The sequence below is a fragment of the Phragmites australis genome, chromosome 5, assembly GCF_958298935.1.
Source record: "Phragmites australis chromosome 5, lpPhrAust1.1, whole genome shotgun sequence".
NCBI classification, from domain to species: Eukaryota; Viridiplantae; Streptophyta; class Magnoliopsida; order Poales; family Poaceae; genus Phragmites; species Phragmites australis.
Window position 1 is genome coordinate 45,893,447 of NC_084925.1, and position 14,465 is coordinate 45,907,911.

The following is a 14,465-nucleotide window of genomic DNA, read 5'->3' on the forward strand; positions in this document are numbered from 1 at the left end:
CTCAAAGATTGTGAGTTCATAAAAAGGTCGAAAATGAATAAAAGGCCGAAACGGGCCGAATGCGCAGTGCAATCGGCCTATTTCGGCCCAACTCAAATGGATAAGGGAAGTCGGCGTTCAGCTCGTGTCGGTGCCACAACTCACTTTCTCCTTGCGTTTGTCCACAGCAAAAATCGAAGATTCGTCGCCCGGCCGGCTAGATCCGCGACAGTGCTGCGAAAATCTGGCGTTGAAGCTTCAGTTATCGAACGATTAGCGTCGTTAACCGACCACATTTTAGAGGTTATCGTCCGCCTTCGAAGAGCAGCGTGGAGCGCCTAACGCCAAGCGGTTTTCAAAGCTCTTCGTTCAGTAACCGCCTATGTACTAGCGATTTTTCATGTAATTCATTCGGTAATTGTTCTTAGGAGGTCGGCAGTTCGTTGTGTGGTTGATTAGGACAAATTAGTGGTTGATTCACTCGGTTATGGACCCTATTGCATCAGTTTTTAGCCCGATATGCACGGTTGTTACCTTGTACTGTCAAGGGTTGTTAATATTGGTCAAGTTAGTTGTTTCTTGAGACATTTATGCATGACAGCACATGTTTATCAATTTAACATGCATGGATATAATTATTAGTAGGTTAATCATTGAGCTTTCTTCTTCCAACAAGGACAATACAAACTAGTTAGTGTCGGTTATACCGTTATGGTCCGTGTTTAGGTTGTTACTTGTTAGGGTTAGTTAGTGTTCGAAAGCGTTGGTTAGCGCTTAGTAGTTGGTTTTGTTCGATGTTTTCTCGCTGTTGGAATTTGTGGAGTGCTACTAGGATAATATATGTTGTTTTGGAGTAACCGATGGAGGATAAAGATATGGTGCGGCAGCACGGGGATAATTTGGTCCCGAGATTTATGTGCAATTACTGCAATAAGGAAAAGAAAGGTGGTGGTGCCACAAGGTTGAAAGAACATTTAGCAGGGCGCGGATCAAATGTTATACATTGTGATAGGGTGCCTCCAGATATGTGTGATTATTTCAGACGTGAGCTGTATAGGGCAAGAGATAAGAGGAAGGGAAAGTCTGAGGGTGGTTTATGTTTGGTTTGTCTACTCCTACACTAACGATGCTTGCTAGACGTCTAGTGTCTCAGTGCGCTTCATCTAGTGGGTGTGAGAGTAACTGGAGTACATTTGCATTTATCCATATGAAAGTTTGCAACCTCTTAAGCTACAATAAACTCCATAAGTTGGTATATGTCAACAACAACCTTAGAATATAGAATAATTTGGATGCAGACATCAGGTCGATTGTTGATGGTGATCCATTTCAGCGGCTTATGGAGCTCACATTGAACGAGGAGAACAATCCGCTCTGGGACTGGATGGAGACCGGTAGGTCAAATACTGCCCCAGAGCTTGATGAGGAGGACACAAACAGTGACATACCCCCGCCAACTCATTTGGTGATAGACACAATAAACCCACAAGATTTGCAACAGTGAGCTGCTAAAATGGTAGGTGACACACACACACGGGAAAGAAGAAGAAGCAAATGGCGCATCCAAAAAAGAGCAAGAAGATTAAGGGTAAGGGTAAAAGATAAGTGCAAAGCGATGAGAGCACGGTTAGTGACACAAAGAGCTCAACTTACTAAGAATCGAATGATAGTAGCTCAAAGCTCAACTTACTAAGAATCGAATGATAGTAGCTCAAAAATAGATAGAGCTGATGATGACGATCAGGGAAGTGGTGTTCCTCCATGCCCATCCTCTGTTGTTGCTCCTGTGCAATTCACTGGTGAGAGTCAATTTTTGCATCCCACACAGGACCAAGACCACAGTGCCCTATCCTCAAAAAGGCATGTCATATAGGGAGGTTATGATGGACCACAAGATAGTGGGAGCTATTCCAGCAACTATGGCATGAAGAATAGTTTTGGATCATATCCGCACTACTATCTTGTCCCCGATACTCAGTCAAAATCTCTTATTCAGTGGGTCTATGAGTGGCAAAGTCCTGAGTTTTATGTCATATTGCAATGACAATGGTCAACCACTTCTGCATAGACGGGGCAAATTTGAGCAGAGTTACTATCTACACGACAGATAATGCTCATATCTACCGAGGAGTATAGCCGTATTAATCGCCCCCAAGCCGGTGGTTCTAAATGTGATGATAATTTACTTTTCGCGACTACTTTATTTCTATACCATGGTATTATACTAAATTTTTTTTCATCTCGTAGGTTGTACATGGCGTGGATACTATGCAAACTATATTTTTAATCATCGACCATCATTTTGGTAAGTACTGATGGATGACATGCGATTGTGTTTTTAGCTTTTGTATGGACAATTCGATATATTTATTAATTTGAGGTACTACATATGTAATGTATGCATATATTCAACGAAACAATTATATGGTTATACTCGTATTGCTATTAGTATCTATTTGTATGGATAATTTGACATATTTATTAATTTGAGGTGCTACATATGTAATGTATGCATATATTCGATAAAACAATTATATGGTTACGCTCGTATTGCTATTAGTATCTATTTGTTTCATCGAAAATGTCCAAAATATAGTAAATGTCATGCTAAATTTTTTTCTGATTAAAAAAAAACATAGCAAATCTCATGCCATATTTGTTTCTATTTTTTATGATTTTTTATGATTTTCCTAGAAATTCATAGAAATACAACTAAACCGGTCTGTTACCGCTTCAAATCATTTGGTTTTCGGTCAAAATCACTTGGTTATCGAGCGTACGGTTATCAAAAAACCGTTTGGTTTATCGCAAAAGCGCTCGGTAACCGGTCCAATTCGACCAGTTACCGAATGGCGAATCTGGTGATTTTTTGTCCGAATTTAAAATTTAACTGAGTGAATTCTTGCTGAATTTCTCGTGGTTATCGCGATAATCACAATTTTTGGGTAACCGGCTGGGTCCGATTTTCATATCTCAAACGATATTGTGAACCTTGCATTGACGCCGCTGTCGAGATAGCCTGGTATGACCAATAATATCAGGGGCGGATCCAGGGCCCGTGCTGGGGGGCTGCAGCACGGGCCCAGCCCAGGAAGCCCAGAGGAAGTAGAGTAAAATTCAAAAAAAATGCATCATTTTAGCCCACAAGCCCAGGAAGCCCAGAGAAAGAAATGAAAAATCCAGAAAAAATACATCATTTTAACCCATAAACTATGAATTTGATCCAATAACAAGAGGCCCAGCACCCCCTTGACATTGGGCTGGATCCGCCCCTGAATAATATATTTCTACCATGCAACATGAATCACCATTCATTAGATCTCTTCCTGTAGATACTTTCACAATGTTCAAATGGGATCACTCTCACACGCCAACTGCAGGAGGTGCCTCGTCCACCTCAATCACCATATTACTAGCAACTGTAATCTTTAGCGATTCTAATTCGGCAAATAGCTCTTTTGGTTGTTCACTGTGTCTGTAGGCAGCCACACCATCTCTACGGCATACTGGGCTTGGGTCAATCAAAACAAGTCGGGCCAGATGTTATCAAAAGCCTCGGACTCCGTTGCATGGGCTAAAAATAAGGGCCAGATCTGGGATTGTTGCGCTCCACTTGTTGGACCGAACAAAACTGTCAGGACCTGGCACAGTTCCTCGGCCCTCTGCTCAGACCATGCAGGCCCACCGAGATTCTGGGCCACTATTTTTTCTCTGCATCTGTTTCTCACGCAACTAGTTGGGCTCTGGCCCAGTCAAGCGCCCTGGAAACTTTCTGGCATCGTGATGCGATGCGTGATGTATGGATGGATCGACGAGACGACGACAGATGTATGATGCCTAGCGGCACGACGGCTTTTGAGCTCGCGGAAATGGCGTGCTGGTCAAACTGGGGGCGTTGGTCAAGCCAAGAAAGCGCACTAGGCTAGACGGACCACCGCCAAACTGCAGGGACGGGAGTGTTGCCTTGAAGCATCGGCGACGGCGAGTGACCAAAGATGGCAATGGGTCATGTGGCAGATCTGTATCCGATACGTCATCCAAATGTTGCTACCTAATCTATTCCCCATCCGTGCCCGATGGCAAAAAAGCAAGCCCATGCTTGTTCATCGGGCGTGGTACCCACAATAGGATTGCCATTACAGATGGATATGAAACAATTTAATTTGTGGATCTACTCTAGTTTAACTTAGCTAATTAACTAACTTTATAATACAAGATGACAAAATTATCTATTTATTTAATTAAGTTGAACTACAATAAATCCATAAATATCCATTGCTTATTTTGCTGCTCTGTCCCCAATCCCTACGAGGACCGACGTCGCCGACTCGATCGATCGCCCGTGGGTGCAATGCAAAAGCAGCAGTTGATGCCCGCAGGAAAGGCCAATAAGGCGACGCGCTTTATACGCAGCCCACGCGCGAGTCGCCAGTCAAAGAAAGGAACTCGATCGCTGCATGCGCGCGGCGGGAGAACCTAGCGAGATCTACTGCACGGGCTACTATTTTTTGCATGGAACGTTGCTGTTTCCCGCGCTTGCATGCACTCCAACGCCGGCTGGGCTGAAGCCGTCAAGCTAAGCCCGTCCCTAGATTTTTGTGTAGCTTTCTGGATGCTTTGCTGGATATGGGCAGTAAAATCTTGGGTGATCCAGATTTTGTTCCAACAGCGACCGAGCTGGTAGTTAACAAACTTACGTGCCGGGTAGGCAAAGATCGATGCAACGCACGACATGTGTCACTTGTACAATCTTGCCAGATGGCCATGCATGCATCACACAGCATATATGCATACGATAATCTAGCATACTATGTGCGCTATCCACTTCCAGTACTGTGCCACAGTCTACCTTCGGTAATGCCCGCTTCTGATAGGCATAAACAACTTCATCAACTAGCTACAACCTGATCTAACTAGCTAGTAGAGAGAAACATATCGAGAGGTCTAGCCAAAGGCCAGCTGGGCAGCTGGTAGCTTACACAGCATCAAATTGAACTCAAAAGAAAGTGTCAAAATTAAATAGAGGTGGTTACACTACTTACATAACATATCAAAATTAGCGCCCAATCAGTATCGGTTCAATAGTAACAACGACAGTAATATATTAGTGTTGATTCTTAATCTCCCGTATACGAAAAATAAGAAAGAAGCTAAGAACCGGCACTGATACTATTAGTGTCAGTTTGTGTTAAGAATCGACACTGATAGTATCAGTACCGGTTGTTAATAAGAACCGGTGTTGATACTTGCTTTGGACCCAAAATTTTAATAAACTCCCGTTTTGGCTTGTTCCCTTACGTTCGGCTTGGACTCCACTTCTCTCTTCGTTATTCTCAATCTCACCCGTCCAGACCTCACTTGACTCCACTTGTCCACTCCAGACCTCTCTCTTCCTCTCTCCCTCTCTCTTCTTCTCTCTTCCCGTCCAAATCTTTTCCTATCCAAATCCTCCATAGACCTCACTCGACTCCACTCGTCCAAACCTCTCTCTTCCCCTCTCCCTCTCTCTTCCTCTTTCTTCATGCCGGAGGGGAGCACTGGAGGGGAGTGCAGGAGGGCGACCATGAGGAGCGCCAAAGGGCGGCTGCGAGGAGCGCCAGAGGGTCGTGGTAGCTGCGAGTGTGTTGGGGCAGCGGGATTCGTGGCAGGGTTGCCAGATCCACATCAGGATAGGATTTTGTTTTTATTTTTGGGTTTTATTTTGATTTTTGGGCTACAATATCTCTTGTTTGTGTACGTGGAGCTCAGTGTGGTGAGTTTGAGCTCGATAGGAAAGAAGGAGGCATGGGGAGGTGTGGAGGAGGGCGGTGAGGAAGAAGGGGAGCTCGGTGGTGGCATTGGCGGCGGAGGAGCGGCATCCGAGCCGGCTCGGATGTTGCTCTCGCTGCCGCCCATCTTCTCTTTTTTTTTTTATTTCTGGAAAACCACATTAGTACCGGTTCCAAAACCGGCACTGATGATCTCCGACCATTAGTGCCACTTATGGAGTACCGGTTCCAATATCGGTACTGATGAGGTTTTAGAATCAACACTGATGATGTGTTTTGGTGTAGTGTTAGCTACGCACAACAAGTAAAACCTTCAACATAATTAAAAACCGACGTCATCAACATGCATGCATGCATGTATGAATGCACACAGTGGCAGGCAAATAAGCAACGCATGAACACACACGATGCATGCATATGACACCGTCATCTAAAATTCTGTCGGTGTTTATATAAGATGACAATAGCCAAAAGGGAATGTTGGAACTTGGAAGTTTCATCACAAGATTGCAATGCACTACTATCCTATCTTATCCAGGTTTTGGTTGCTTCAGGACAATCCACCCGGATTAACCTAACTACCTCGGAGCCATTAAAAAGGCACACACTTGCTCTGTGACTATGTATAATTAAGTAATTTGGCGTTTTGTGCAAGATCTGACCAAACTTTGAAACTTTTACTATCAATATTAGAAACATGAAAATAATATATTTAGATTTGTCTTGAAAAATATTTTCATAATCTCATATATTTGTAGAATATTATAAATATATTCTAATAGAAAATAATAGTCAAATGCTACACATTGGAGACCGCGTCATATCCTAAACATCAAGTATTTTTTTTTTACTGGAGTGAGTACTTTGCGATGGATTCAGTTAGGTGGATATAAGTTAGTTGATTTACTAGCTAGGTGTATACGTAGATATATAAACTCTAGTGTTATATCCAATCAAAATATCAAGCAATATATACATTTTCGCGATGAAAAATTACCAGAAAAAAATTCTAGGTGTATACGTACACATATATACTCCAGTATACTAATTAAGAAAATAAGGTGCAAAACGAGTCTGTTGCATTGGCCCCATGATTTGTCAAAACCATCTCCCGTCGCAACCTCCATATATATATATATATATATATATATATATATATATATATATATATATATATATATATATATATATATATATATATATATATATATATATATATATATATAATAGAACTGAGATCACAACACGACAAGAAATCTACCGTGCAGCATCCGTCACGCAGCAAATCGATAAAATCAGAGTAGCGCCGATGGGTTTCTCAAAATAAAAAGAAAAGAGTAGAGCTGATGGGCAGACAGATGGGTCATCACACATATGCTTGTTCCAACTTGATGCATCGATCCTCAGCATCCCAAATAATCAAGTTAACTATATATCGTGGAGTCAACATCAGGACAACCAGTCCCTGATCCTGAACAAACGTAAAGATAGCTGCATGATGTGCCTCCTCAAGATTCCATAGAGATTAATTAAATGTCTAATTATTCCCTGAAGCAAAAAAATATATTTTGATGTACGCATATAACGTGTGTATAACAGTGGTCCTGTAAGGTGAAACAATTGCGAAGCAAAAGGTGTTTGATTGATCGATGGGAGAGCGACGACGAGAGCGCATGATCAGAAAAAGGCAAGCAGCTGGCCATGGTCTGGCGGTCTGGCCCTGTCGTCCTGCTTTGACCATGTTGCATTCTTCTCGCTAGATTCTAAGCTAGCATCTTGGAGTGCAATCAGGTTACAAGGAACGAATCATTCGGTGGTGAAAATGTGAGGTAAGATGCAATATGCATATGCTCCTTCGTACCTTGGAGAGTCACATAACCTCGTGACATGGATGAGTGATGCATGGTATGTAACAGATTACAAATAGTGGAGTAGTAATTAGTTCGATTTTTTAAAATAATATTATTTTATAGGAAAAATACAAAAAATAATTTAAAATAGGAAAATTGCATAAATATGTGTCAATCGGTACTCCAAATGCTGACTAGCGTGTTATCGGTAATTAGAGTGCCGACATCCTATTTGGCACACAGATAGAGGTGAGACGAGCTCATGTCGACACCGATAGGGTATGTTGGCATACCAACTGTCGACAAGTCCTGCTCGTTGTGGCGCAGAAGGGTCGAGAAGTGCTACACACACGCCGATAACCAACGTGACACCTGTGTGGCCTCCTGCCCCACCCCTTGTTGGCACACCGGATGTCGATAGGCTCTCTGGTTGCTGACAGGGACTAGTCGGTAATCTAATTGCTAATAACACACTAGTCGGTGTTTGGAGTGCCGACGGTCACTTATTTATGCAAATTTCTCGTTTTTAGTTATATTTGTACATTTTTGCATTAAAATTAAAAAAATCAATTAGTTCAATGCACCTGTCAGTTCTCAAGTTACACGCTATGTACATAAGAATTTTGAAAAAGTTAACGAAGTTAGGACCAGATACTGCGAGCTGGGCCAAAATTTGACTGATGTGGTATAACTTTTGCCTGAACATCAGTTAATTTCTTCAGGCTTTCAGAACGCAGCAGCATGCATCTGACGAATGGTTTAATTGTGCTAGCTAGCAGGTGCATGCCTCCATCGATCGACAGAGTTTCAGAAAGTATGGTCATGGATCTTGCGAGGAGTAGGGCTGGAGAGGATGGAAAGCAGATGAGAACAAGAGAAAAGGAACAAAGACGACCGGAGGGGAGCAGGGCCGTGTGGGGCTGGGCGGCGCCTGGGCGTGTTTAGCGCAAGTGATGACTAATATGGCCATGCAGCTGGATGAGCAGACACACGCGGCAGCGCGGCACATGCAAATGCATATTCATATGCAGGGCTCCAGGGGCGGAGCTTCCTGTGGTCAAAGTTGGCTATGGCCCGCCTGCTCTCTGGCTATTCTGTCCAGGTACGATGTTTATTAACCGATGGCGTAACCAACATACGTATGTTTCATCCCTACAACCTTCTTGCTTAGCTTGGCCTCTACAATTCTCATCAAGCTCCGTCATTGCAAGGCTGACTGGTCTTTCCCTCCTAGCTAGCTGTCCTCTCTTGGTCGCTTCCTGAAATACTACTATACTCTCCATGGCCATTGCTGCAGTGCTGCAGCATCGATCGATACCAGGCCTGCATGGGCAACGCATGGAATGTTTCGAGAATGAAGATGCAAAGACCCTTCCATCCACTGTTCGCTATTCCAAATCAGTGCGTAACTGATCAAATGCATACATGGCGTGGACGCCGGCATTAATTGCAACCACAATACTGCTATGGATAATGGGTTTGAGATTTTTTAATTTTAACCTTTTTAATTTTAATATTAACTCATACCAAATTATATTTCCAAGAACTAAACACTTTAGTCACCCATTAAAAACGGTTCTACTTGTCACTTGGGTGGCGTGACAGAATTGCCCTGTCACACCGCTAGGGTGACGTAAGAGGAAATGCATCACGTCAATTTTTTTCTTTGGCGGTATAATTAAAAGGGATAGGGATTAATATTAAAATATTAGAATAAAAGGGTAAAAAATATGGGTTTGTCCTGGTCATGCTTGCAACAGCATGCATGCATGTGTGCGGAAGGAACGTCATGTATGCAGACCATAATTAGGATAAGCAACAGTGTAAATTAAAAAAATGACTGCAACTGTGGAGGGGACTTAAATATATAATGAATAAAAACTGCACACAAGAAATGTCTGCCACTTGATTACTTTTTTATTTTGTTCTTTTTCTTTGAGGATAGCATTTGAACATATATATCGAACTATATATCCTAGCTTAATGATAGTTAAGTAGATTTTTTATGCATGTTGATGACAAATCCTTTCATGCATGCACGCATGTATAACAGAAAAGAGGTACTTGTCGGTGACATGGGAATCAGCGATCCCGAGTTCTGAGACCAAGACAGCAAAATGCCACGTGGTGCCTTTCCTCGGGGACTATCTCCCCGAGGGCCGAGAAGAGCTAGTTCCGGGAGGGGTGCTCGGGACCATGAACAGTGGTCCCCGAGTACCAAGAGTTCCCTGACAACCCGAGAAGAGGCAGTTCCGGGAGGAGTGCTCGGGGCCTCGAATAGTGGTCCCTGAGTACCTGTAGTTCTCCGAGGACCCGAGAAGAGCCAGTTCCGGGAGGGGTGCTCGGGACCATGAATAGTGGTCCTCGAGTACCAGGAGTTCCGAGGACCCGAGAAGAGATATATCCGGGAGAGGGCGCTCGGGGCTATGAACAGTGGTCCCCGAGTACCTAAAGTTCCCCGAGGACCTGAGAAGCTCCTTGCTAGTGGACCCCACAAGGGCTCAACGGTGAGGTGTAAGTTGGTGAGGGCTCGATGCTGCATTTAAGAGAGAGCGTGGCCTGTCACTTCCAACCACTCCCCACACGCCTATCGTACAGAGTACGTCAGTCCCTGCCACCACTTGGCAGGAAGGTGTGGGGATATTTAATGGGATGGGTCCTATCGCACGTCACCCTGCGGGGCCTATAAAAGAAACGGCTTGGAGATATCGTTGCTGGGCTCGAGGCGTATCGCTTGCCCCCCTGCTGTGTCAGACCTGCTCTAACTGAGAGAGCATGCGGGGCTGTTCGGCTGCTGCCCGGTGGGCCCCCCTGCACCTGCTAAAGTTGTGCGTAATGAGCGACAGGATCGGCCGAAGGCGCATTTTCAACCCACTGTAACATCAAACTGCAGCCCCATGATGGTTGCTTTCCATTTATGGCTCATGGGAACTCGTGCCCCCATTTCTGGGCACGCTAAGCCTCCCCCAACAGGATAAAAGGGGGTGCACTCCGGAGAAGAACAAGTCGAACAAGTCTTAGAAGTCTGAGAAGCTTTCCGAGAAGTCAAGCCGGAAGCAAGGAACAAGACCGAAGCTCTAGACTTAGACAAAAAAACCTTGTAACACAAGAGATCCAGAGAAAGGTATTCCAAGAGTATTAATAGCATACACACATGAGTAAGGTATTACGCTCTGTGCGGTCCGAACCTGTCTAAAATCCCTTGAGCATTTACTCTCACTAGCCGATGATCATCCGTCCCGTCTAGACCTCACCTATTCGCATTGAATCCACGTACGAGATAGATCCAGAATCAGCCCTCCGGCCGAATCTCAAAGGGGTCCCTCAGGATCCCCGCTTGCAGTGTTCATCCACCGACAATACTGTAGCTAGTATTTACTCAACATACAACTGTTTCTTTTTGTAAACATTAGTTATCTCAACCTGTTCACAGATGCAAGCTAGCTGATCATACGATGCTATATAAGAATGGTATAAGTACAGATGATTACTAGCAACAAAAAGGTTTGAAAATCCGGCTCCCCAACAATATAATAGAAATCGATCCATACATATGTGCATGCACGACAGTAGCACTTCATCAATCACAGCCTCATGATCAACCCAAACACAACAGCACTGCTATACTACTACGTAGATTAACTGCACGGGTGCATCACATGCACAACGGAATCTATCTGCACAAATATCACGAACATTTAAATAAAATCAAATTCAGGTGGCTATTATCACACACTGCAGGGAGCAGCTAAGCTTGCAGCACCGATATCATATCACATCTGCATCAGGCTGTTGTAATTGTAGTACTCCTCCAGCCCTAGGTCCATCAGCACCCCACCGCCACATTGATCACCGCCACCGTCTCTTGATGAAGCAGCCGCCCCTAGGATGCCGCCGCCGCCGGCGAGATGAGGCTGGACGTGGAAGTCGAAGATGCTGTTGTGCTGCTGCAGCGCCAGGGTAGAGAAGTCACCGTGCGAGCCGGCCCCGCCGTGGTGATCGGAAGACGGCGGCAGCTGGTAGTGGCTGCTGCCGAGGGCGGGGAACGGAGGCGAGTAGCTCGGATCAGGAGAAAATGAGTACTTGGCGTTCGCAACAACGCTGCGAGCCATGGCTATCTCCTGCTCGTTGTCCATGGCGTAATCCATCACGTCGGCTTTCTTCTTGTAGAAAACTCTGCACAGAACCCAGTCCTCCTGCATGCATGTACACACATACATGTGCCACTGACTGCATCAGTTAACTATATATTTAACCAGTCGAATTAATTAGAAGTAAGTACTATAAAATAAGTTTTATTGATTTGTTTTATGATTCTCATCGTCACATCAAAGAGATATCGGCTGTGTGCATTTCGCTATGCAGAGGCCGAAATAATATTATTCCTTCGTCTAAAAAAAAATATCAAAAAGATATAACTACATAAAAGTAAACTTCTGATCTCTGTATAACTGAGATATACATAGCCAGCAAAGTAAATACCTTAGGTGGGGTGTGGGGGTTCTCCAAGCGGAACTCGTGCATAACCCAGTTGGTCTTGATGCCGTTGGGGGCGCGGCCGCGGTAGAAGACGAGAGTCTTGCGCATCCCGACGATGGCGCGGCGGACCTTGGGGTTGTGGATGACGCGGTCCTTGCCGGTGGCCTTCCAGTAGCCGGACTTGGTGGCGCGGTTGGTGCGCAGCCCCGTCGCGTACTTGCGGTCGCGGAAGCTGAAGAAGTACCACTCGTTCGTGCTCAGCTTCGCCACGTCTAGCACATACACACAAGCACGCAACAATCCATCGGTAACAGACAACTTTTAATCATGCAAGTGGCCGTTTGTAATATATTGATTGTACTTCGAAAAGGGCATTGCTTTTGATTAACATATCCATATGTATTGGCAAAGGACTGAAATTCTGTTTAGATTGAGATCGATGCAAATCATATTAGAAAGGGGAATTCAATGGGGAAATTATTAAAACTGCAGGCCCGTCTTGAAGATGCCAATATGAAATATATGTAGCCTAGCCCTCCCGTCAAAGAAACCATTGCTGATTATTTTGGGATTGAATACTAACATGCCTTCAAATTGTACACATCGAAATCCAATGATACATATTAGTACCCTGGATTATTGATCTCAAAATTAGGAGACTTGTATTAGAAATAACATACACTACTGTTAGCCGGGCAACATATACAAAGCGCCGATCGAATGAAGTTAGCACAGATCATATGCATGTGTGAATATGATCCGGACCTTCTTAATTACCAAGAATAAAACAAACATAATCTGACCAATTAAACTTGGTTGCGTGCTAAATTACTCATTCCATGACACGGAATTGAGTTAGCCAGACAGCAGATAGCAATTAGCAGGTAGCTTGCTAGAGATGGACTACTCCCATAAATTAACTGGGGGCCGGGTAGGGACGTAGGGTAACTGCTAACTAATTACCACGTACGTACGCACGTACCTGGGAGCTCCCACGGCTCGTGGGTGTGCAGATCCACCTCGACCATGCCCCCGCCGGCTCCGGCGAGCCGCTGATCGTTCGCCACCTTGTTGTGCAGGTAGTGGCACACCAGCTCCTCATCGCTCGGGTAGAACCGGAACCCCGGCGGGAGCGTCAGCTCGATGTCCCTCAGGCCCATGGCTGCAGCTGGCCTACCAAGCTATATCCCTAGCTGTCTAGCTGATCTCTTCCTCCTCCTCTATATCTGCACTATGATTTATATGCACCTGGACATATATATATGGTTCAGACACAAGCTAGCTAACCTATATGCAGCTAGCTATATATATATATATATATATGAACATGGAGGAGAGGAAAAGAGAAGAGAACAAGGAGAAGAAGAGAGAGTCGAGGGAGATGGATGGAGGAGTAAGATTTAGCTGCACATATCTACTATGTTGCTGTTGCTAGAGCTTGTGTGGCCTTTGGCTGGTAGGAAGCGAGTATATGTAGCTTGGTGCTGGATTGATTAAATGTAGAGAAAGAAGAAGTGTAGGGAAGCAAGCAACAAGGGAGAGGATCGGGAGGGTTCGTGTGGTACTAGTCTAGTACCACAGGGCCGGGCCGGGGTAGAGGAGAGGACTACGAGAGGAGAGGGCGAGAAGCTATTAATAGCTAGGTAGCTAGCTCGACCAGGGCAAACGGATCTATAGGTGTAGGTCGTCGGCGGTGTGATCGATCGATCCACTTGCTGACGAGAAGCATGGACCGGCTGATCGATGGCGGGAACTATGGATCGATCTATAGTTATTGGTAGAGGCCGCGCGTACTGTTCATCCTTGATTTCCCTGTCACCTCCGAGCTAGCGCGGAGCTACGGCGGGGAGAGGGGGAGGAGGACGCGTGCGCGCCTGTCGCCTTCGCCGCGCCTTTTCCTATCCCGCCGATGCTTGCGCAGCACGAACTCGAGAGGGATATGTGCAGAGAGGGAGAGGAAGAAGAGCTAGAGCTAGAGAGGAGATCCAGGCTCACAAGAAACTTGTTGGCTAGAGAAACCAGCAGGTAGCCCAACCCACTCGGTGTGCACTCGCTTGATCTATGCAGCAGAAACATATATGGCACTGTCGATAGGCACATTTAGTAAACGGGGTTACTGATCCTCTCTCTCGTCTCATCATGCATTTGTCTGCTGGGAGCTGCTAGCTAGTGGTTAAATTTGCTTACAAGTGCGTGTGCCTGTACACATATATGCTACTACATCGCACTAATTATGGTAATTTACGCAAGCCAACAAAACTACATATCAAGACGAGGTGGAGTTACTTATTTGAGAGTGACTAATTACTAAAAGTGTAGCTTAAGCAAGGCATCTTCAGCAGTAGATTTGACTAGTTAATATGAGAAACTAAGTGGATATATACTTGAT

The 14,465-nt window shown here is 44.8% G+C and overlaps 1 protein-coding gene across 1 annotated transcript; it reads right to left on the minus strand.

Annotated features, from left to right (window-relative positions):
- Nucleotides 1-11,038: 11,038 nt before the first annotated feature.
- On the minus strand, nt 11,039-14,122 carry LOC133920052 (NAC domain-containing protein 100-like). Its single transcript, XM_062364683.1, has 3 exons — nt 13,059-14,122; nt 12,080-12,348; nt 11,039-11,793 (listed from the first exon to the last, which is right to left on the minus strand). Exons 1-3 carry the CDS (start codon nt 13,234-13,236, stop codon nt 11,371-11,373), a joined length of 870 nt encoding a protein of 289 aa, XP_062220667.1. The 5' UTR covers nt 13,237-14,122; the 3' UTR covers nt 11,039-11,370.
- Between the last annotated feature and the right edge of the window lie 343 nt (nt 14,123-14,465).